General features: G+C 39.9%; 4 protein-coding genes and 1 long non-coding RNA gene across 6 annotated transcripts in view; 1 reads left to right on the forward strand and 4 right to left on the reverse strand.

Annotated features, from left to right (window-relative positions):
- LOC134748914 (fructose-1,6-bisphosphatase 1) overlaps positions 1–2,394 on the reverse strand; it is a 31,633-nt gene extending 29,239 nt beyond the window's left edge. Inside the window, exon 1 of the mRNA XM_063683786.1 lies at positions 2,160–2,394. Coding sequence (XP_063539856.1) covers positions 2,160–2,335 — 176 coding nt within the window. The 5' untranslated portion in view covers positions 2,336–2,394. The remainder of the gene's footprint in view (positions 1–2,159) is intronic.
- Positions 1–19,829, forward strand: part of LOC134748928 (uncharacterized) — a 448,425-nt gene extending 428,596 nt beyond the window's left edge. The window contains exon 2 of the long non-coding RNA XR_010128444.1: positions 19,698–19,829. This is a non-coding gene — a long non-coding RNA (uncharacterized LOC134748928). The remainder of the gene's footprint in view (positions 1–19,697) is intronic.
- On the reverse strand, positions 4,765–8,909 carry LOC134748760 (probable alpha-ketoglutarate-dependent hypophosphite dioxygenase). Of its 2 annotated transcripts, XM_063683537.1 has the most exons (6): positions 8,228–8,244; positions 7,896–7,929; positions 7,330–7,535; positions 6,452–6,625; positions 5,235–5,408; positions 4,765–5,093 (listed from the first exon to the last, which is right to left on the reverse strand). In XM_063683537.1, exons 3-6 carry the CDS (start codon positions 7,387–7,389, stop codon positions 4,839–4,841), a joined length of 663 nt encoding a protein of 220 aa, XP_063539607.1. In that variant the 5' UTR covers positions 7,390–7,535; positions 7,896–7,929; positions 8,228–8,244; the 3' UTR covers positions 4,765–4,838. The 2 variants fall into 2 exon arrangements, with proteins under 2 accessions (XP_063539607.1, XP_063539608.1); XM_063683538.1 differs by lacking the exons at positions 7,896–7,929; positions 8,228–8,244 and adding an exon at positions 8,868–8,909.
- LOC134748752 (probable alpha-ketoglutarate-dependent hypophosphite dioxygenase) lies at positions 9,887–12,977 on the reverse strand. Its single transcript, XM_063683527.1, has 5 exons — positions 12,896–12,977; positions 11,555–11,759; positions 10,766–10,939; positions 10,389–10,562; positions 9,887–10,225 (listed from the first exon to the last, which is right to left on the reverse strand). The coding sequence occupies exons 2-5, from the start codon at positions 11,753–11,755 to the stop codon at positions 9,971–9,973; spliced, it is 804 nt and encodes a 267-aa protein (XP_063539597.1). The 5' UTR covers positions 11,756–11,759; positions 12,896–12,977; the 3' UTR covers positions 9,887–9,970.
- On the reverse strand, positions 17,755–23,301 carry LOC134748913 (m7GpppN-mRNA hydrolase). Its single transcript, XM_063683784.1, has 6 exons — positions 23,107–23,301; positions 22,586–22,748; positions 21,177–21,395; positions 19,898–20,110; positions 19,055–19,213; positions 17,755–18,087 (listed from the first exon to the last, which is right to left on the reverse strand). The coding sequence occupies exons 1-6, from the start codon at positions 23,175–23,177 to the stop codon at positions 17,782–17,784; spliced, it is 1,131 nt and encodes a 376-aa protein (XP_063539854.1). The 5' UTR covers positions 23,178–23,301; the 3' UTR covers positions 17,755–17,781.
- Between the last annotated feature and the right edge of the window lie 416 nt (positions 23,302–23,717).

The raw sequence follows: 23,717 nt of genomic DNA on the forward strand, positions 1-23,717 counted from the left end.
ACTGAGTACAGCTCTTAGTCTCTTAATACATACATGGTCAATTATATAAGTCCAAGGTATTTATGCTGTTCTACTATGTCCAGGGGCTCACAGTCGCAGCTCGAACCTGACCCATGCAAACAAGGGTGTTTGCATGGGTCAGGTTCGAGCTGCTGTGTGCTGTAATCTTGGGTATTATGTTGGTTTTGATAATCCTGCATCGTGGGACCATTTGCATAACACATCAAATTCGCGCTGCATCCTGCGTTGTGCCTCTGAGATATCAGTATCAGCTGTTATTAGACCGGTAATGCGGTTCACAGAATACATCTACTTACCAAGTTTCAACAGTATACTAGACTTATATTGACCGGGATATAGACCGTGATTACCTTTAGTGTATTATTTATGAGCTTCCGATATTTCGACGCAGTTACATGCATCATGTAAATCATGTTCACGGGGGACTCACGGTCTATATCCCGGTCAATATAAGTCTAGTGAAACTAACCGTGAATCATTCAAAACTCTAATTTCAACAGTATAGTTCTTATAGTTTCGGAAAAAAGTGGCTGTGACATACGGACGGACAGACAGACATACAGACATGACGAATCCATAAGGGAATTCCGTTTTTTTCCATTTGGCTACGGAGCCCTAACAAGCTTGATCATTAAATGCAACGGTTTTAATAAGAAAAGAAGATAATAAGTTTATTAAGGACGCTTACAAATCTTACAATTAGTATACACTTTCATTAATAATAAAGCATAAAGGTCTCCAAAATATTTATCAGTACGGTTTTTACTCACTATTATTTTTAGTCCCAAAGAATCCGAAACATGTCGCCAAAAGCGACTAAAAATAATAGTGAGTAAAAACCGTACTGATAAATATTTTGAAATATGTCTCACGATAGTTTGTGCGATCATAAAGGTCTCCCTTCAGTTTGATGTCAATTAAGTAGTTACCTTTAGGTATCTTGACGCTGGTCTTTCGTTTAACAAACAACAGGTAGATATCTAGGTATCTACTAGATAACAGGCATAGGTGATGTTATGTCTACGTGGGTACTTACTTATAAATAAGGAGATTGCAAGGTCATACAATGCATTACTTTCGGTACTCAGTCTTATCTTAAGTGCATTTTGGTCACATTTTGGTCATATGTAGCTTATTTAAGTACCTTTAATAAACACTAATCCATACTAATATTATAAATGCGAAAGTGTGTCTGTCTGTCTGTTACCTCTTTACGCTTAAACCGCTGAACCGATTTTGTTGAAATTTGGTATAGAGATGGTTTGAGTCCCGAGGAAGGACATAGGGTAGTTTTACTCCCAGAAGTCATCCTTTAAAGGGGTAAAAAGGGGGGGAGGTGGAAGTTTGTATGGGGTATCGCTACCCAAATTACTAACTCCACGCTAGAAAAAGTCGCGGGCAAAAGCTAGTTGTCTATATCTTAAGAAGGAAAAAGCCAAATTAACCAAAGGACATTTTTTAAATCTAAATACCTATATTAAAAATTACTTCCGAGAAATTAAGTTATTAAAGCAAAAAAAAAGTTTACCTACTTTATTACAAATCATATCCCTTAGTACTGAAAAGTTTTCTTAAACACTGACACAGATATACCTATCTCCCAAGTTATCACTTCATTCTACTTGCTCTTACTTCATTAGGGTAATTAATTATCGAAAATGATAACAAAGCGGATGCTGGGGTGTGGTCTGTCAACAATACCTACCAAAATATTCAAATAGAAATAAAATGTCTTGACCAGTGTCTTGATAAGTGCATTCCCGTTGCCAAGGAGATTTTGGGATTATACTGAGCAACTTTTACTATGGGACCAACCACGAAATCGCGAAAAAAAAAAATTACCGTCCCATACAAAATGGACCAGCCAAAATGTATGAAACAGCCAAAATTTTTTTCAGATTGGTCCCATAGTAAAAGTTGCTCAGCATAATCCCAAAATCTCCCTGGCAACGGGAATGCACTTATTTTTTAGCCACTAATTAATATGAATGACATTAATTGCCTCAGCGGTGACATAACCTCTTTTAACAGTGTTTAGTCACGATTTGTCATCGGTTTGCTTACTTATTTGACATCAAAACATGTCAAATTTGCTCTAATAGGTAAATAAATGGTACTATAACTTGCAAACCACTAACAATTTAGCAATACCGGCTTTCCTGACAGCCGACTGAATGGCCTTGACCGCCGTCTGTATAGAGTTGAGCAGCTGTGTGAGATCTCCAGTAGCAGCAGGCGCTGTCCTCTGCTGCGCAAGCACCCATCGCGTAAGCGTCATCGCGTTCGCGTCGAACGCGGGGCCTTGCTGCGACATCGCGAGTTAAAAAAAACGTCAATAGAAAAATAAAATAGCGTCGTTCGCGCTCAGCTGACGCCGCGGCACTGGCGGTCTGGCGCGGGTGAAGGTTGCCGTACCGGTTGCTATCAGTGAAACAGTTATTCTTCTAGTTATTATTGTTTAGCATCATGCCCACCTATACCTATGTACATACTTTTTTGAGACAAATAGCTCCCTTTAGGCATTTAAAAATGGTAATTAAAACCGTTAATTAACACGTTTCTTGTATTTTATATTATTTGGTGATTCAATTGATGATACTATACAGGTTGGCCAAAAATATGTGCATTCCTGTTGCCATAGAGATTTTGGGATTATACTGAGCAACTTTTACTATGGGACCAACCCCGAAATCGCGAAAAATTTTTTGGCTGTTTCATACATTTTGGCTGGTCGGGCTGGTCCATTTTCTATGGGAGGGTAAAATTGTTTAAATTTTCTCTATCAATTTACATCGTTGATAGGCATGGCTTACTAAGTACATAGTTATGTACAGGCTTAGACCATAATTATTATATCTTTCCCTGCAAGACATGAATGTAGTCATTGTAGGTGTTATGCTATTTTATTTTTTCATACCTAGCATACGAAAATAAACGCCGATCTGATGTAACTTCGCTATGCTTCTGAAATCAAAACATGTTATTCTCGAATTTGGCAGTTAAGATTCACAACATATTTAAAATAAACACGCTGTTCGAGTTGTTTAATCGTTACTCGTGACATTGCTAGCCTGTTTTGTGTTAAACTTGAAAACAGATTTCTTAGAAATACCTTTCAAATTTTTTTAGGTCTTCACAAAATGTTGACTATAGGCGTCCATAGGCTACGGTGACCGCTTACGCTGTTTGTTAGTATAATATATAGTAGTATAAAAAGTCTAATACTGCTTCACTGGGTATGCGATCAAGGTTCATCGAAGTATCATGTAAAAAGATAAAAATCGGAATAACAAGAGGCTTGGCTTTATTTGCAAATCTCCTTATATTTTTAAATAGCTTTATGGTAACAATATGAAGTTCATGTTTTTCAGGCGCACTAAATTCAATACATAGTTTGTCAAGCAAATCTTGTCAGTAGAAAAAGGCGCGAAATTAAATTTTTCTATGGGACGATATCCCATCGCGCCTATATTTTTTAAATTTGCCGCCTTTTTCTACTGACAAGATTTGCTTGACCACCTAAAATTTATTATTAAATTGTACTCCACCCAGTAACTAAACAATAAATACTTATTTTGTTACACATTGTGATTCAATTTCGGAACCAATGACAGGTAAATAAAATACCTATATCTAAAACTTTACAAACATTTGGGCCCATAACCTATTGCGGTTTATTACGCATTGTGGTTTTATCGAAAGATTGTGTAAGATGTCGAAATTTAGATGGCACTACACGGCAGGGCTCCACGTACATTATCCAGTAACTCTAAGGGTCTACCCTACAGCCAACATCGAAAAATCGAAAAACGTTATCTGCCTCTCTATCGCTCCTGCGTATTCGAGCTGCAGATAAAGAAATTTCGTTTTTCGCTTAGGGCCTCTGGTTGTACCATTTTTTTTAGGTATATGTAACTTATTTACTTAACTGCTGTGGCGCAACGACTCGAAGTGGATCTTGGCCTCCGACACCAAAGACCACCATGCTACTCTGTCCAAAGCCGTTTCTGTCCAGTCGTCGGCGCCGAGTTCGCTAAGGTCTTTTTGCAGTTCGTCTCTCCAGCGGTACCTAGGGCGTCCAGAAGTCTTCGTCCAATTGGTACTCCAGATTACGCCCTCCAGACTGCGCGATCTTCCCTCATCCGGACATTCCGGACTAATACGTATGTGACTGAACTTGTTCCACAAAACTTTCATTTCGTTGACCAATGCAATTTAATCATGCCAGTTATAGTGAAGCTACTATTTTATAATCAAATGGTACTTTTGACATTTTAATTTTCCTAACTTGTAACTACTCTCTTGTATACAGGATGGCTAAAAAATAAGTGCATTCCCGTTGCCAGGGAGGATTTGGGATTGTACTAGGGTTTGCACGACGGATCCGAAATGTACGGGAAGATCCGCGGATCCGGATCCAGATCCGGATAATTTCATACATTTCGGATCCGGATTGCAAACCCTAGATTATACTGAGCAACTTTTACTATGGGACCAACCACAAAAAAAATTACCCTCCCGTAGAAAATGGACCAGCCAAAATGTATAAAACAGCCAAATTTTTTCTCGCGATGTCTAGGTTGGTACCATGGTACCACAGTAAAAGTTGCTCAGTATAATCCCAAAACCTCACTGGCAACTGGAATGCACTTATTTTTTAGCCCAAACAAGTACCTCTTTAACCTCCCTACATTATGTTACGTGAGACAAAGCAAGGCGAAAATAAAAACACATTTGGTTTCAAAAGTCAGTTTAGTCTTACAGTCTTAACAAACATAACAATAACATAAATAAGAACTCGATTTTGCTATCAACAATCAGTGGAGGAACCGTTCAGCCATGTCAGCTTTCTTGTAGTCGTTCTTGCCTCGGAGCACCCAGCCTTGTCCCAAGCTCTTGTGTACGCCGGGGACGAGGGGCTCATCGTCGGCCGCCATGAGCTGGATGAGGTACATGCGGCGCGGGCGGTCGGACAGGTTACGGTAGCTTCCGTGCAGGGTCAGGTACGAGAAGATGACCACGTCACCGCGCTCGGCGACTACGGGCGTTGCCTTCTCGATGGGGTATTTTTTCTGTGGAGATGAACACGTTAGAATTTGGGCTACAGATGGAAGTCGGGGACGAGGATTTAATCAGAATGGCCGAACTAAGTGCAACATGGTGAGCTTTGTCAGGATCACTGGCCTGTGGTCACCATATAAAAGGAAACTTACAGGGTCTACGTAATGGTAGGCGTCTCCCTTCTCAATGGTGCCGACGTCTTCTAGAGGTCCGTGTTTGTGTGAACCAGGGTAGATGCAGAGACCTCCGTTCTCGGGGTCGGCCTTGTCGATGTGGATGAAGGCGGCTACCATGGAGTGCTTCTTGAACGGGAAGTAGTGGTAATCCTATAGGGAAGAAAGTGAAAATTGAAATGTTTATTCTGCGACTTTGCCAAGGGAATTTTCATGGGTAAAGATGGCAAAGGAGACAACGGAAAATATTCTTGTTCATATTTGGAACATCCCAACGGGGATAAAGATAAAGGTGATTTTTTGAAAACGAGAGCTAATGCCTCCAGGTAAAGAGTTCCAGAGTCGGACAGCTTGAAAGGTAAATGTAGTAGTATTGTAAACTGTTTTTAGACCCAAATATTTTTAGAAGATGGAATATTTGTACTTACCTATGCTATTACCTATGGTTGATTATGATTACATAAGCCCGAATTTGAATATGTTGAGTGTCATTATGTGTCTGTGATTACTTTATTAATTTGTCGACAATTAACATTGATCTTGTTATCGTGACCACTCGTGACCTTTAAGACAGGCTGTTTATAATATTATTATCGCAGATATTATTCTTGGATGCAACGTATATAAAGATATCCACATTACGAGATTTTGCTAATATAGGGTGTATTGTATAACTGTCTATTATCTATAGGGACTTTAATTCGTTCTCATGGATCATGGATGAGTGCTTTTAAAGAAAATTTTAAGTTAGAATTCTGACAGGAGCTTAAAAGTACTTATAAAAGAACAGACATGCTGGATACTGGAGAAAAGCCAGCAGTAAAGCGAGCTCAGCCGACAATCTGGGTTTATTATTTATCTTTTGTACTACGTCGGTGGGAAACATACGGCCCGCTTGATGGTAAGCAGTCTCCGTAGCCTAAAGACGCCTGCAACTCCAGAAGTGTTACATGCGCGTTGCAACCTTACTCACCGGCAGAAACATAACACTATGAGTAGGGTTTAGTGTTATTTGGCTGCGGTTTTCTGTAAGGTGGTAGGTATAGGTGGAAAGTGACGGGCATGGAACTATATACCCGATGTACTTAAAAATGTTAGAAAGTGCAATATTGCCTTGACAATAGTCGTGTTTAGTCGTGTACAGCTTTGAGCCGAGAATCTAAACCAAGAATAAGAGACTGAAGAAAAAAGTTCACCTGGTGCATAAGGTACGGCGCTCCTACTCTGGGTGGCTTGTAGTGAGCCTTGGTGTGATGGAGCAGGATGTCTTCAGTGCCCATGACGCCTTCCAGAGTATCCAGCAGGTTCTCGTTGTGGAGAGCGTTGGCGAAGATTGAGCTGTGGTACTGCAGGTTGTGGACGGAGTGCACCTGGAAGGGAGAAATTTGTTATTAGTTTGTATGTTTTTCTTTCGGTTCTGAAAGTTTGGGCTTGAGTACTCCATAATACAATTTTTAAACTGCCTAATGTTAGACTATTTTTGACTCTAATTATTGACCGAAGCGTTAGTGAAGGTCTCCGTTTTGACTTGGGCAATCTGCTTTTGTTGACGCTCAACCGATTCTCGTGAAATTTGAAATTGAAATTTTTCGAACAGGTTTTCTGGTGGAAAATGGTGGAAATTTGCATAAAGGACTTAAGTGCCATTAGGGTCTATGGCACTTAAGACTATTGTGAGTACGCTGTGATAATGACTCAACAAAGTATTTTTGCTAGACTATATTGACCGGGATATAGACCGTGATTACCTTTTGTATTGTTTGTGAGCTCCCGATATTTCAACGCAGTTACATGCATCTTGTTCACGGGTGACTCATGAGTGTCACCCGTACACCGTGGGTGTGAGTAGATGCATGTAACTGCGTCGAAATATCGGGAGCTCACAAACAATACAAAAGGTAATCACGGTCTATATCCCGGTCAATGTAAGTCTAGTGAAACTAACCGTGAATCAAAACTCTTAAAGTAAAGTAAAGTATTTTTGTGTTTTACATGTTTTAAGCTCAGATATCAATTTTATCGCGAGGTCTACAGCTCACAGAGCCACAAGTTTATTGTAAGTAGGTTTACTTACGGAATAATTCTCGCCGCTTGTTGCCTTCTCCATAGCCGATCCGAGCCACGCCGCCTCCATGCCAGGGTTGTTCTTCAAGAAGAACAGTCGGTCGTACTCCTTGGACAGGGTTTCCAGCTCCCGCTCCGTGAAGATGCCGGACACCTTGATGTAGCCATGTAGCTTTCCAGAACTGCTTTTGCTCGGGAGTAAGCTTCACCATTTTGCTGTAATTGAGGTGTGTGGTGTGTAAGTTTAGAAAATATAATAGTCCGTGATTAAAATGATGTGTACCTTAAGTTGACACTATGAAGGTAATTGATTGGGTAGTAATGCCTCTGACGACTTGGTCCTCTTATTATAGGTATGTCGCTATTTCCTCTAATGATTTCGAATTTACGTAGGTAGGTATTATCCCTTAGTAGGTAAATTGCAAAATAATTTCTGCTAGTACTACACGTTGAGCACACATTCGATCAAGTGGCAATAAAAGTTTTTTTTTATTATCATTAGTGGTGGTATCATGGTGGTGTAGTAAATAGTGGTATCATTTGAAAGAGCTTGTAAATTTACATTCCAATACTTACCTATTATAATTTTACATTTTAAATTTAATCACAACTGATGATGATTTTATTTTATAAACAAAAGGGTCAAAATTATTCTCATTGTCTTGTTTTTTGTCCCCAAAACTCTGACGGAGTGGAGCTTTGTGTGTGGTATGAAATTTAGTTTTTAATTTGTCTCAAGAGAATTATAATCTACAGCTAGAAAGACATGCAACAGCATTCAACCTCAACTTTATTTATTTATTTGATAAAATACAAAAATAGAAGCGTGAAAGTGGTCAGAAACAACCGAAACAAGACAACGAAAAGAATTTTGGCCCAAAAAAACACTTTCGATATAACTTCATCACCGTTGTCAGTTAACACGTACATAAGGACGAACGGTCCAAGCAAAACTGATCGTGTGCTCATCTACATGTTTACATTCTTCTAATTACTTGATTATAGCACTATCAGGAACATACATAATTAACCCCCGACGCAAAAAGAGGAGTCGGGACGACAATGTCTGTCTGTCTGTCTGTGGCATTGTAGCTCTCCAAAGGATGCAGGATGGACCGACTTTAATGTGGTTTCTTTTACGTGAAAGAGTTTCCTTAAGGTGGTTCTTAGCTATGTTAGAGGTGACGAAAGATAGAGGAGAATGGAAGAGAAAAACATGTTGTGCCGACCCCCCATAACGTGGGATAAGGGCAGGAAGAAGAAGAAAAAGAAGGTTCTTAGCTATGTTTGATAAAATTTGATCCAGCAGTTTGAAGATTATTTTAGTTCCTTTCCAAAATATTGTAAGGCATTTTTGTCATATAGTGTAGGTTTTTTTTTTTTTAAATTTATATTCAAAAGTTATTTAAGTATTATTTGTTAAGTTAAAAAAGGTAATAGTTAAAAGTTAGGTAACTATGTAAATGGAAAAATATCACCTCATCGAGTAAGATTCTCGCGAATATCTCGCCATAAAAAAAATGTGCAAAAAAGGGATTGTATAAATACCTTTGTGAAAACGACCGTCGGACCAGCGGCGACCGAATGATGGTCGCTATGATCCACCATAGTTTTTATGGTGGCTTACGGTTATCTCCTTACCCTTTGACCAGGGTATCGCGAATACGTAATAGCTGATTACGTGTAGGTAGGTACAGGGTGTTTGTTAAGGATGCTTCTAGAAGTTTTTATTTTTAAAGTGAAACTTAATTATTCTATTCCCTCAAATTTTTTGGTCCGTCTTCAGCATGCCGTATTACAGAATTACAGCAGTAAAATTCTACTTTATTTCTAGTACTTAGAGTTCATAGTCTTTAATTGACTCAGAAAGTGACGGTCTCAGAATGTGGCGTTCTCAGTTGCTGCCGTTCCCGGTGCAAAGGTGCCCATGATGCTCGCAGGTTTTCCACGCTGGAGTACCACGGACAGCCTTTGCACTAACAAGGAATGTCTTGGACGCGCCGTTTCTACAGAGGAAGAGACGAATATGTAGCCAGGGGAGAGAAGAGCATATTTTTGACGCATTAGATCCGCTTGAGTTTCGGCTGCCGCTCCGGCCACGAGCAAGGTAGCCGGTGTGGGAGGCAGCGAAGGTACTGACGCACGTAGCGTCCCATACCAAACACCGTCCACTTTCCCATGGTACTAAAGCCAGGCCATCAGGCCGTTTACCGTCGGTACGACTAAGACTTGGTGGTTCAAGTACCGATGGGACACCAGCCGACCTAAGGGCCGCTGGATCGTATTATTTAGGGCATGGTGGCGCTGATGCTGGCGACAACTCAGTGCGTGGTGACTATCAGCACCCACCATGGAACCGCAGATGCATAAATTTAAAGTGGTTAACACACATCGCAGCCCAGGCGGAGATTAACGACCACGCGCAACGAGTTGCCATCGAGTGAGGTGCACAATTGGTGGATTGTTATCTCGCTCACCTCGCTGCCTCGCTCAGTCCAGTGGACAGGCAGCCTTAACCACCCTACATTATGTTACGTGTGACAAAGCAAGGCGAAAATACAAACACATTTGGTTTTAAAGCCAGTTTAATCTTACAGTCTTAACAAACATAACAATAACATAAATAAGAACTCGGATTTTGCTATCAACAATCAGTGGAGGAACCTTTCAGCCATGTCAGCTTTCTTGTAGTCGTTCTTTCCTCGGAGCACCCAGCCTTGTCCCAAGCTCTTGTGTACGCCGGGGACGAGGGGCTCATCGTCGGCCGCCATGAGCTGGATGAGGTACATGCGGCGCGGGCGGTCGGACAGGTTACGGTAGCTTCCGTGCAGGGTCAGGTACGAGAAGATGACCACGTCACCGCGCTCGGCGACTACGGGCGTTGCCTTCTCGATGGGGTATTTTTTCTGTGGAGATGAACACGTTAGAATTTGGGCTACAGATGGAAGTCGGGGACGAGGATTTGATCAGAATGGCCGAACTAAGAGGTTCTAAGTTCTAACGTGCAACAAGATAAGCTTTGTCAGAACCTATCACTGGCCTGTGGTCAGCTTATGAAAGAAAACTTACAGGGTCTACGTAATGGTAGGCTTCTCCCTTCTCAATGGTGCCGACGTCTTCTAGAGGTCCGAGCTTGTGCGAGCCAGGGTAGATGCAGAGACCTCCGTTTTCAGGGTCGGCCTTGTCGATGTGGATGAAGGCGGCTACCATGGAGTGCTTCTTGAACGGGAAGTAGGGGTAGTCCTGTGTGGAAGAGAGTAAAAATTGAAACGTTGCGACTTGGCCTTAAGGGAACTTTTACAAGTATGTCAAAAGGCACAGGCACAACGGATGTCATTAACGGGTCTAACGCGATTAAATAATAGTCATGTTTAGAATGTTTAGATGTATGTACAGCTTTGTGCCGAGAATCCAAATCACGAACAATAAACTGAAGATAAGTTCACCTGGTGCATCAGGTAAGGCGCTCCAACTCTGGGTGGCTTGTAGTGAGCCTTGGTGTGATGGAGCAGGATGTCTTCAGTGCCCATGACGCCTTCCAGAGTATCCAGCAGGTTCTCGTTGTGTAGTGCGTTAGCGAAGATTGAGCTGTGGTACTGCAGGTTGTGGACGGCGTGCACCTGGAAGGAAGAAATTAGTTTATATTAGTTTGTATGCTTTTCTTTAGGTTTGGATGTGTACTTTATCATACTTTTCATGGATGCCAGGATGTCTCGTCAGGGAAGTTTGTATTATTAGTCAATTTGTAGGCATTAAATCTCGACTATTACATCAGAACAATTAGACAAACGGACTCTGAATTCAGATTTGTTTGTTCTCCATGCTTACGCTATGGTATTCCAATTTAATTAGACCCTAAATGGCATAACAATCGCTGAGCGTGACTGTACAATGGGATCACACGAGTAGGAGTGCATCCAGGATGATTATTTTGGACGAATATATTTTACTACTTAAACCCACAAGATCCAGCAAAATGTGTTGGATCTACAGTCTTCAAACTTTTTGACTTCTGCTTCCTTTTCGCGGGCGGGATTATATGGCCTTTGGCTCTCCCGCTTACTTTCCGTGTCAGGCTGTAATGGCTCGAAGACCATAATTAGGCTCCTAATCCTAAGACTCTAGTCCACTTTGAATTGCCGCCCGGCTTAACCTTGCATCGAAACCCTGCCTAGATGTCCTTGAAAATTCCTTTTGTCTCCCTAATTATGTTTTTGTATCTTAGCTTAACTTACGGAATAATTATCTCCGTTAACTGCGTTTGCCATAGCTGATCCGAGCCACGCCGACTCCATGCCAGGGTTGTTCTTCAAGAAGAACAGTCGGTCGTACTCCTTGGACAAGGTTTGCAGCTCCTTCTCCGTGAAGATGCCGGACACCTTGATGTAGCCATTGTCTTTAAAGAACTGGATTTGCTCGGGAGTAAGCTTCACCATTTTGCTGCAATTTAAGTGTAAGTTTAGAAAATATTATAATGACTATATGAAATGAAAGCTCCTGGCCTAACCTAAGTCTTAATCTAGGTCCAAGTAGATATTAAGAAAGTATTTAATTAATTAGTAATGCCTCTGCCCACGACTTCGTCGCTACGCTATCGCTATATAACGCTATCGATTTTTAATTTAGAATAGTTATGAATAAGGCTAAACCAGACGCATTGGAAGTGTTATTTATCTATTTTAATTATTCGCTATGAAAAATTCCCCATTATGGGGCAAATTTCAAAGTCTATTTCCTAGGCCAAGTGAAAGAGCTTAATAAGTTGTACTTCCATTAAAAATTATGACAATTTTACACAACATTAACATACTTAAACATCACTGGAAAAATATAATTACACCACTATCTTGCTATTTGCCTTGCTATCTTTGCGTGTGTTTATTATAGGTTAAAATTTCTATGAGATTACACTAACAACTAGTTTCTAATAAAATAAAAAAATTGCGGTTCACGTGATACAGTGCGCCTGAAATACCAACATTCATAATACATTAATCTAAACGGAACGGAAACTACAAAGTACAAAGGAGTTAATTTTACAATCAATTTGATTTGAGATTTCATTGTAACACTAGGCAGTTAGTTAACAAGTACATACGGACGAACGGTTTAAGCAAAACTGATTACTTAATTGTAGCAATCTTTAAGGAACATTACATAATTAACCCCCGATGCAAAAAGAGGGGTCGGGACACTCGGAACGCCAATGTAGTAGACCGATTTTAATGCGGTTTTTTTTTACGTGAAAGAGAGTTTCGTTGCAGTGATTCTTAGATGCTCTGTTTGATAGAAATTGATCCAGCACTGCAGTTTGAAGAGAAGGTATATCAGCTCTTTTCCAAAATGATGACATTTATTTATTTATTTGAATGAAGGCATTTTTGGCATATAGTACCAAAATAACCTACCTACAGGTTATTTTTAAATTTATAATAATAGAAAAAAAGTTCGTTAAAAGATATGCACATGGATAAATATCACCACCTCGGGTAAGATTCTCGCGACTTCTCGAAACACAGGTCCCATAAAAAAAAATAAAAAAAATTCTATGTGCAAAAAAAGGATTGTATAAATACCTTTGTGAAGACGACGACCAGCGGCGATCGAATGATGGTCGCTATGGTCCACCATAGTTTTTATGGTGGCTTATCTCCTTACCCTTTGACCAGGGTATCGCGAATACGTAATATCTGATTACGTGTTTGTTACAGACCGCGGGCCAGGAGCATATATCGCTCAGTCATCGCCTCTCGGCTGATACTTTGTCAGATGATAGTTTTGATGCTATCATGAATTTAAAAAAAATATCTGGGAGACCGAGCTTTGCTAGGAAAACATATAAAAACTCAAATGCGTTTTCCCAGAGATAAAACCTAGCTAGATCGATTTTTCGCCCCCGATACCCCCATATAGCAAATTTCATCGAAATCGTTAGCGCCGTTTCCGAAATCCCCGAAATATATACACATATATACAAGAATTGCTCGTTTGAAGGTATAAGATAGTCAGGCCGTTGTATCGCGAAGTAGCGAAGGAAAGCCCGTCAGTTGAATGTTGATGACTTAAACATGTAAAAAAAAATTTTCAGTCATCGACTCCCGATTGATATTGTGTCAGATGAGATGATAGTTTAGATGCTATTTTAAATAAATAAAGCCGTCAGCCAGTTGTGTCGCGGTGGACAGACCGTCAGCTGTCCACATGAATATTTAAAAAATACGCGCCTTCCCACTTATGTCCGCAAAGTCACAGATTATATAATAGCGCAAAGTATGCGTGATTGAAGTTGTGTAGTTTATTGAAACGCCTGATGAAATGCTACAAGCAAAGTTTCATGAGTTTGGTATTACTATAATAAAAAGGTAAAGCGCTTACTTTTTACATGTTAAGGCCTCCACCTAACGTTCTTTTCACCACGATACAACCGGTTGTCGATTTTTTTATTCACAATAGCATCTAAACTATCATCTGACAAAGTATCAAACGGGAAGCGAAGTCTTTTTTTACGGGTTTCGGTGGCTGCCATTACTCAACTCACCAACGGCGTCCAACTGGGTTCATCATACATAGCCGTTAACCACTAAACGAGTTACCGCCCGGGAGGTGATTGGTCATGGAAATCTGTGCCTGGCTCGCGGTCTATTAGGGATGCTTCTACAAGTTTTTATTTTTATTTTGTTGTGTGAAGACTGAAGACTGTGTGTTATGTTTCCTTCTCTCTTTTTAAGTTGCATTATGAAATGCCAATGTGCGTTTTAGGTTTAGTTATATTGTATACAATATTAATATGTGTTATTATTATAATGTGCATATGAATATCCGTCCATTTTTTTGCGATACACCATAGGTATCAAAAACGGGTGCCGCGGTTTTTTTTGCAGATTTATCCTGCCTAGCCAAGATGACATTCGTACATCGACAAACCGGACAAGTGCGAGTCGGACTCGCCCGACGAGGGTTCCGTACTTTTTTTAGTACTTATCTGTTGTTATAGCGGCAAAAGAAATAAATCATCTGTGAATATTTCAACTGTCTAGCTATCACGGTTCATGAGATACAGCCTGGTGACAGGCAGACAGACGGACAGACAAGTCTTAGTAATAGGGTCCCGTTTTTACCCTTTGGGTACGGGACCCTAAAAAATGTACGGGATCAGATGCTATGAAAAGTCACGTGACTTTCCATACTACATTATTGAAGTCCCGATTGGCGTTTTCAATCAGCGATTGTTGGCATGCGTCCACAGGCTACAGTGATCGCTTGCCATCAAGCGGGCTGTATGCTAGTTTGCCACCTACGTGGTATGAAAAAAAACTCAACACACTCCAAAAAGTGGGCCCCTTCATAGGTAGACCTATTAGACACGCGGGACTCGCGGGAGCGTGTCAAGCTAAGTTCAAAAAAAGAGAACTGCACCCGCAATGCTTTCAAAAATGGCAGGCTTCGCATATGCTGCTGTCAAGAGCAGCCTGCTGCCAGCTTTTAGCCGGTTAATTTAATTACTTTAAAGCTCATGCCAGGCTTGGCGAAAAAGCGCACACTCTACAGCAAGTTAGCGTGTACCCTGCACACTCGTGGCGCACCTTCAGTTATTAATTTTTAGGACACTTACTGCTGAGGGAAGCAGAGAAAGGTATATGTTGTTTTATTGCTTTTCTTAGCAGCAAGATATCAAAATATGTCCTGCGAATTAAAGATCTAAATACCTCTTTACTAATAAACTGTTACTTGCAATTGCATAATTATATCGTAGCTCATATCATAGCATTAGCTGACCAGTATTAGCTGATCTTCAATATTACATCAATGTTACGTAAGCCAAGCTCAATTTACAATAGGTACGAGCTCACCACTCGAAACGCATATGTTTTGTGATTATGGGATACTTATCTTAGTTATCATACTGTTATGGAAGATTCATGGGTCTAGCAATTGACCTATGACGCCTCTATCTACCCATGTTTTTAACAATTCATCTTGTTTTGCATATCTCTGTGTAAGACCTATTACGCAACAGTTATAAAATACATTAAAAATATTTAAAAATAGCTTAAAACACCATCATATCCTATAATGACAAAAGCCTTCTGAGTTATAACTGACCTATAGAAAGTTGAAATTTGCACACCAGGTTGCATTTATATAGTGTACAAGAGATAAGAAGCGATTTTGAGAAATTCAACCCCTAAGGTTAAAAAGGGGATGAAAGTTTGTATGGAGATCAAAAAAGGAGTGTCGAGAGGTGTGCGCCGCTTTCTTTTCTACTCAGTGGCTGATAACAGTAGGTATGATTAGTATCACTTTTTCCTCAAGTTGCCGTTGGTGTGGTGAAAAATTTTGTGTTTTACTCGGTGGCAAAATTTGTTTAACCCTCGTGTCTTGAAACCCTCGCAACGCTCAAGATTCCACTTTTTGAACCACTCGCTACGCTCGACGTTCAATTTTAGAATCTTTCTTGGTCGGGTATCAAAACAAAAAACCTTGTAAACCACCACCACCACCACCTTGTAAAACAAATAATAAATAACTATTGTTTCAATCGAAGATGAAAAGCGCTACATCGACAATACTACTACTATATGGGTGCTTGCCAGAAATAAAATATTTTTTTTTTATTTACTACATGGCTAATAGGGTATTTGACTATATGTAAAATAAATTATTTCACATCATGCATGAAATAAAGCACCAGATAATTATTAGAAAAACATATAAGTAGATAGCTGTTATTTTTAAACACAAGTTCTATTTAATAAATCGGATAGAAATATAAAACCGGTCAAGTGCGAGTCGGACTCGCCCACCGAGGGTTCCGTACGTTTTATTATTTGTTGTTATAGCGACAACAGAAATACATTATCTGTGAAAATTTCAACTGTCTAGCAATCACGGTTCATGAGATACAGCCTGGTGACAGACAGACGGACAGTGGAGTCTTAGTAATAGGGTCCCGTTTTTACCCTAAAATATAGGTGAGTGTTTCATATAAATTCCATATCAACAAATCGTTTTGACAGTTCTAAAAAAGAAACTGATTTGACTAGTAGGAGAATACCCTATTTGTTTGTTCCTCAATATTGATAAAGTAATTTGTTTGAAGAGCCATGGCTATCTGTCGTACCATTTAATCGCAGCGATAGTAGAGTCAAAGGTTAATTTGACGTGACCTGACGTCAGCGTGCAACGATAGCACCATAATTGCCAGTAAACAATATGTTATAGTAATAGTAATTGCTACATTTTTCACATCACCTATTCGAAAAAGGGCTTTTTGATTTCTCATGCCCTGTAAGAGGGCCGTTGTTGTTCTAAAAAGTGTGCAGAAAGTGATACGTTTCTGCACTGCATTTTACTTTCCAAGTAAGATTTTTTTCTTTTTTAGGGTTCCGTCCGTACCTTAAGTGGTAAAAACGGGACCCATTACTAAGACTCCGCTGTCCGTCCGTCTGTCACCAGGCTGTACTAATGAACCGTAATAACCGTTGAAATTTTCACAGATGATGTATTTCTGTTGCCGCTATAACAACAAATACTAAAAAGAGAATAAAATAAATATTTAAGTGGGGCTCCCATACATCAAACGTGTTTTTTTTTTAGCACAATCGGATTAAGTCTCACCTCGAAATCCTGCCAAAGATATGAAATTTGGTATGTATGTTAATTAAAGGTCTCTTTTTCATGTCCACACTATTTGACATTTGGGGGACCTCGAGGAATCACAGCTATCTTGGAAAATGTGTACCATCCTGGAGAAATTTACGTTTTACTAAATATACGTTCTCTATGAAAATATGGTGTAAGGCAACATTAAAGCTTATTAAATTCTACACAAAAAAGTCCTAGATAACTTTGCGGAAAAAATACATCTTGTTATAGAAAATAATAGCTGAATCCAGATTTAGCGCTTATACCCTTTCAGGGGATATTCTCTTAATATGAAACTTAGAGGAATATGAATTCCACTTTTGTCTATACATTTGTACACGTTCTACTCCAATATCAACATTTTACTCGACTGCGACTTAAACAGAAAGTAGGGTTATGGGTTTAAATACTGAAAATCAGTACACCCTGTAGCTCAGGATACTGGACGGATTTTTTAAAATGACATATCGGTAGATTCCTCTTGCCCTTCACAACCTGTTTACACCTGTTTTATTAAAGAATAATTAATACAGCCGCCTTGAGAGGACGCCGAATAGTAAATCATATTTTTACTTCTAGCGCCTAAACTATTGAGTGGATTTCAATAAAATAGACATCAGTAGATCCATAATTGGTACAAGAGTGCTATGCAATACAAATTTACTAAAATAAATGGAGTAAAAATGTGTAAAACTTAAAAATGTGTATTAAACAAGGGTAATTCGGGGGAGTTATGTTTAAAAAAAATACATTATACACTCTCTTACAACTTTAATAAGTAATAAGTGTAAACTAACGAGTTTGCACATATAAAATCTCAGTTAAGACAATTCAATATCGCTTGCATATCAAACTTAAAATTAGCCCAAGACGGCGCCACAAATAATTCTTCTTCCGGCTCTTGAGTTGGAGTCTGCTCTTTTCGAACAGGTGAGAAATTAGCACTTTGCGTGTTCTGGGGTGTAAAGAGCTGCCTTTTGGGGTTCCTTCGCTCTTTCCTGGCACTGCCATTGGTGTTTTTAGATGTGCTTGGGTGTGGTTGATGTTTGGGGTTGCTGTTGTATTTTGGAGTGGGGTTAACCGGGTTTTGCTGTTGGTAGTCTGTTATCTCGTTTTGCAGACCCTGAAAAGGATTAAAAGTTATCATTATACTGAAATTTCTTGGGTTGATAAGTAGTTTCAAACAAAGGCCCTATAATTAAGTAGGGTATAAAAAAAACCGGCCAAGTACGAGTCGGACTCGCGCACCGAGGGTTCCGTACTTTTTAGTATTTGTTGTTATAGCGGCAACAGAAATACATCATCTGTGAAAATTTCAACTGTCACGGTTCATGAGATACAGCCTGGTGACAGACAGACGGACAGCGTAATATATTAATAGGGTCTCGTTTTTATCCTTTGGGTACGGAACCCTAAAAATAGTGTAGTTAACCTCATATTAAGAATAAGGTCACTATGATCATACGGGAGGATCAAACAGAGTCCAAGGATTAGACGAAAGCCTCCTAGAGTCCATATTTGTGTTGTTAACGATTTTGAGTCTTTACAGTCGTCATAATGACTCAATTTAGTTTTGTAGATAGTCATAAAATCGAATATTGAATATTTTTCTAACACTATCAGGCATAAAGGTGTCAGAAATTAAATGGAACCAAGGGCCTGACACTCTTTGATAGAGAAAGATAGTCTTATTGCGATTCCTATAAGAGGAAAGAGAAAATAGTGCCGCTTTGTCCTTATCACTGACCGGGTTTTTTTTTCATGGTCGGGTTATGGCAGCAGAGGTAGGAGGCGATGGCGAAATACCGAAATTTATAAGAGTGAAAGAGGTAAAGGATTATGCTGCCATACCTGCCATTAACCTGAATATTAATGAATATGTCTTTCTCTTACCCCTGGTCGCTTGGTTTCATGTCTATACTATATCTATGAATGGAACTCTATGACTTTGACACAAAGTTCAAAATCATTGTGGTAAATATATTCCCTCTGCCGTATGAAGGTTTAAACTTGCAAGATACTCTAATCTCTATAAAATATTAATACATCTGGAAAGTAAGAGTTTAATAAATAAAGAGAGAGTAGTCAACCTGTGATATCTTCCCTTTACTCTTGTTGAGGTCTAGGTCTCCTAGCGACTTGTGCCGTGTGCGACGGCCCTTGGGGTTCCGCTCGGCGACCCAACGCCGCATGCGCTTCACGAATGGTAGCACCATGAAGAACGCGTTCGGACTTACGCCCATTTTCACCTGAAGATAAAAAATAAGTTCTTGTAAATATATGGACACTATAAGTTGATTATAGTCCGCGGCACGTAAGTAAAACAACATGGCCGCTACTGCGCAGGTTGCCGGTTGCTACCGCGTTGCTACTGCGCAGGTTGCCGGTTGCTACCGCGTTGCTACTGCGCAGGTTGCCGGTTGCTACCGCATTGCTACTGCGCAGGTTGCCGGTTGCTACCGCATTGCTACTGCGCAGGTTGCCGGTTGCTAAAGCATTACTATGGAAACGTGCGGTGCGTCCGCGTCGCGCCCCGCACTGCCCCACCGTCGCCTTAGGCGAGACCTATCAAATCAAATCGACTTTTGTGCAGGTTTTATAGTTGTATAGCATTTTACTTCCATCTGACATCCGATATCCATTTGACGACCGGCCTGACCTAGTGGGTAGTGACCCTGCCTATGAAGCCGATGGTCCCGCGTTCGAATCCCGGTATTTGTGCGTTGAGCACAGATTTGTTCCTGAGTCATGGATGTTTTCTATGTATTTATGTATTTGTATATTATATATATCGTTGTCTGAGTACCCACAACACAAGCCTTATTGAGCTTACTGTGGGACTTAGTCAATTTGTGTAAAAATGTCTCTATAATATTTCTTATTATTTATTTATTTATTTATATCGGATCGGGTAATGTGAAAACTTACTGTACCTTGGGCGTCATATCCTTCTTATTGGACGGTAGATCTGCAAGAGGGAACCACTCGCACGCTTTAATCTCATTCCTAGTGCGGGGCTGGAAATTGGTGTCCCGCGGTATGTAGCCGATGATGTACAGACGGACAATCTGATCGTGGATGATGGCTTCAATGTAGTCGTTCTTGCTTATATGCTTGCTTATGTCGAAGCCCGTTTCTTCAAGAACCTGTAAATTTAATTGTGAATGTGATTTGATTTTCGCAAACAATTTTATAATTTATATAATGTGGATCAAGATAAGATACCTCTTATAAAGCTGCACTTTAAGGTATCATAATCATAAATCATTTATTTCGTGATAAACTTTCATAGTAACACTACATGAAAAATTAAATTAGAACATATTTGCAGTGTTTACCACAAAATGGGCTCGCCTCAGCATAATGCCGTCCTAAGTGTCACCGCTGATCTTCCGGCGAGTCCATTTGTGGGCCACGATCGCAGCTGTACGGCACGGCTTCGTAAAATTGAACGCATCATGCTTATGTAATGTGCTGGATTGTTTCCGAGGCACCTACGGCATGTAATATCTCTGGTGTTGCAGCCGTCCATAGGGTACGGTGACTGCTTACCATCGGGCGGGCCGTATCCTTGTTTGCCACTGACGTGGTATAAAAAAAAGTTAGTAATAGACTGACCTGCCTTTTACAAGAGGACTTACCTCTCTCAGTGAATTTATAGGGCTCAGAGCAAAGCTAATTCTAAATTGTAACTAAACACTAAACTAAAATTAATAATAATTTAATTAATTGCTAGTTATTAGTTGTCCATAGCGGAGTGGAGAAAGCAGTGGCAAGAACAAGATGGTGACTCCAACATAGACCCCACTAAACTGCCGACTGGGTTTAAAGACCAACGGAAGATTTGGGTCACTATAAACCTTATCCGAACGGGAGTAGGATGCTGTAATCACAACCTTCGCAGATGGGGAATTTCACCGACAGCAGCCTGTGACTGTGGGGAGCCTATTCAAACAATCCCTCACATCGTAGAAAAATGTCCTAAGAGGCGATTTGCGGGAGGCATGCAGGACCTGTTAGCACTCACACCGGAAGCAAGGGATTGGCTACTCAATTTAGATATAAAATTATAATTAACTGTATATATTTCTGTTTTTTGTTACTAAAATTGTAAATCTTTATTCAGGAATAAATGTGTTAATTTGCTAACACTATGGACATGGTCTGAAAATAAAATATATTGTATTGTATTGTATTGTATTGTGAACTGACCTCTCTAGCAGCACACTTCCACGGCTCCTCACCCTCATTGACCTTGCCTTTAGGGAAGCCCCACGAGGCCTTCGTCCAGTAGGACTGCACCAGCAGCACATGCGTCAGCTCCTGGTCTAGAAGTATGGCACCGTATGTTGGTACTGTTTGCTTGTACTCCCGCCATTTCTCTAGCACCGAGTCCAGGTTGGTGAGGTGTTCTCGGAGTGCTGGGACATGCTGGAAGGATCAATGTTACATATAAGTTTTTTGTCAACAATTTCATTTTTGATACAAGTTTTTTTCTTTCAACAGCCAACTATCATCAAGAATAAATTATAACAAACCCAAATACAATTAGGTTAGGTTAGGTGTCCATCATCAGATCAACTCAGTGGCATCATAATATTGCATTGTCAGCCAAGTTACATATATCAAGTTTTTCTTGTTCTATAAAGTTAACCAGCATGTCTCCGCGGGAGTTTCTAGATCCGAAGCCGAATCTGCCAAAAGTTACTGTGTCGTCTCTTTCAGCGCCTATTTTTGCATTGAAGTCCCCAGTTACTGCTGTGTATGTGCTCTTGTTGTCCCGAATGCAAGCACTGATGTCTTCATAGAATTTTTCCACCTCGAGGTCTGATGTGGTACTAGTTGGTGCATATACTTGTATCACTTTAAGTGTAAGCTTCTTGGTAATCTGAAGTATAGCATATATTATCCTATCTGACACTGAGGCAATACATTTGATGTTATCACTGAGTCTTCTATGTATCAGGAGACCAACTCCATGTTCGTGACTGACATTGTCATCCCCTCGGTAGTACAGGGTATGCCCGTTCTGAAGTTTGATACATTCTTCTCCTTGTCTTCGAACCTCCGAAAGACCAAGGACATCCCATGTGACCTTGTCTAATTCGTAACATAGCTCTTCTAATCTCTCTTCTGATCTTAGGGATCTTGTATTGTATGACGCTATTCTTAATATAGTGTTGTTGTTGTTGTTGTTGTTGTTGTATTTATTACATGTTTCTGCATTTATGGTGTTGTTCACATTTAAACACTTTTTCGGCTTGATGTGTATTTTGTTTGTAGAAGGGTATTGGTCGCAATCCCCACGATGACCAATCGGCTTGGGGATATATAATGTATATAAATTTTAGCTCAATCAAACAATGGTGTGATGACGCGCTAAAAGCGCACAATTCAAGGCGCATATGCTGCAAGGAGGCTAAAGGGTGTCCGCTTCTTTCACAGAAAATTGTTTCATAGAATTTTCATTTCATAAACTTTTTTTTTTTCAAAAACCATTTACTTTTTAGGTACAGCTAAAAGGTTATTGTGTAGAACCCATTAGGTCTACCAGAAAAGTAGGTTAGGTTAGGTTAGAACTGCGTTTTTTATGAAATGACGTAAAGTACCTCAAATCATACCTGGAATATGTGCTGAGCAAAGTCCCTTATACCACACGGATGCAGGTTGTGCACCTCATCAGTGCAGTAATAGTCGAGGTAGAACCAGTGCGCCAGTTCCATCTGGAAGCAGATGCGCACCAGGTCTCCCCGCTCTGACTCCGGCAGGTTAATGATGAAGCGACTGCAGGTAACATTGTTATGTTATTGTTGTGTTGGTTGGTTGCACCATGCACATCTAACATACTGGTCAAGGTTAAAAATGTGTGGTTTAAGCTAAATATGTATTATCTAAGTCGGAAAACTGTGTATTGGCTTGATATTCAATAAAAACATTCATAATTCTAATAAGGAAGTGGAATTATAGAATGTTGTATTCATAGGTTGTTGTTGGGAGAAAACTACCCTTTACTACAAGAAAAATCTGTTACTATTATTGGTTGTAAATATAAGTATAATATTTTACAAAGGAAATAAATATTGAAAGCATACAAAAGGGCAAATAACGCTGTTTTTATTGCTCGTTTGTTTGCAATACGAACCTGCATAAGTCATCGAGAATATCGATGGGAATTGAATGTTTAACACGAATCGAGCTACCAGCTGTAGCCATGGTGGCACTTACTGTTTTTATAATAGTAATTTTATAAAATAGAAGTATTTAAACTAATAAACACATTTGTTTTGGTTTTGTACCGAAATCTACAAAAATTATGAATTCTAGGTATTTTATTTTGACATTTGACAGTTTTAATTGGGTGTTGCCATGTGTATTTATTACTACTGATTTTTTTAACAGGAGTATCAAAATGTCACGACCAAAGAATATAATACTCACTAGGAGGCCGCAACGACACATTTTAAAGCATAACACACTACCGCACCGTACCGTGACCTCGGTGCGCCACACTCTAAGAATATAATACTCACTAGGAGGCCGCACCTATAAATGAGAGCGAGAAAGAGATCTGTTTCTCGCTCTCACTTATGGGTGCCGTGCAGTCCGGTAGTGTGTTATGACTTTTAGTCCATCCATCCATTCACCGGATAAATGCATTTTATAGTTCGTAAGACTTCTTGCATCGCACAATTTAAGAAACCGGTAATATCCAAAACATACGTCTCCACCTCTAGCAGTTTACCCATAGACAAG

The sequence above is a fragment of the Cydia strobilella genome, chromosome 17, assembly GCF_947568885.1.
Source record: "Cydia strobilella chromosome 17, ilCydStro3.1, whole genome shotgun sequence".
NCBI lineage: Eukaryota > Metazoa > Arthropoda > Insecta > Lepidoptera > Tortricidae > Cydia > Cydia strobilella.

Coding starts and splice junctions, on each gene's coding strand:
- LOC134748760 (XM_063683538.1), bottom strand. CDS start 7,389: ATGGAGGCGGCGTGGCTCGGATCGGCTATGGAGAAGGCAACAAGCGGC. Junction 6,626..7,329: donor CAAGCGGCGAGAATTATTCC/GTAAGTAAACCT, acceptor TCTCCCTTCCAG/GTGCACTCCGTCCACAACCT. Junction 5,094..5,234: donor CCTACCATTACGTAGACCCT/GTAAGTTTCCTT, acceptor TCATCTCCACAG/AAAAAATACCCCATCGAGAA.
- LOC134748752 (XM_063683527.1), bottom strand. CDS start 11,755: ATGGTGAAGCTTACTCCCGAGCAAATCCAGTTCTTTAAAGACAATGGC. Junction 10,940..11,554: donor TTAACGGAGATAATTATTCC/GTAAGTTAAGCT, acceptor TCTTCCTTCCAG/GTGCACGCCGTCCACAACCT. Junction 10,226..10,388: donor CCTACCATTACGTAGACCCT/GTAAGTTTTCTT, acceptor TCATCTCCACAG/AAAAAATACCCCATCGAGAA.
- LOC134748913 (XM_063683784.1), bottom strand. CDS start 23,177: ATGGCTACAGCTGGTAGCTCGATTCGTGTTAAACATTCAATTCCCATC. Junction 21,396..22,585: donor TTGCTCAGCACATATTCCAG/GTATGATTTGAG, acceptor TGATCCTTCCAG/CATGTCCCAGCACTCCGAGA. Junction 20,111..21,176: donor GGAAGTGTGCTGCTAGAGAG/GTCAGTTCACAA, acceptor TTAAATTTACAG/GTTCTTGAAGAAACGGGCTT.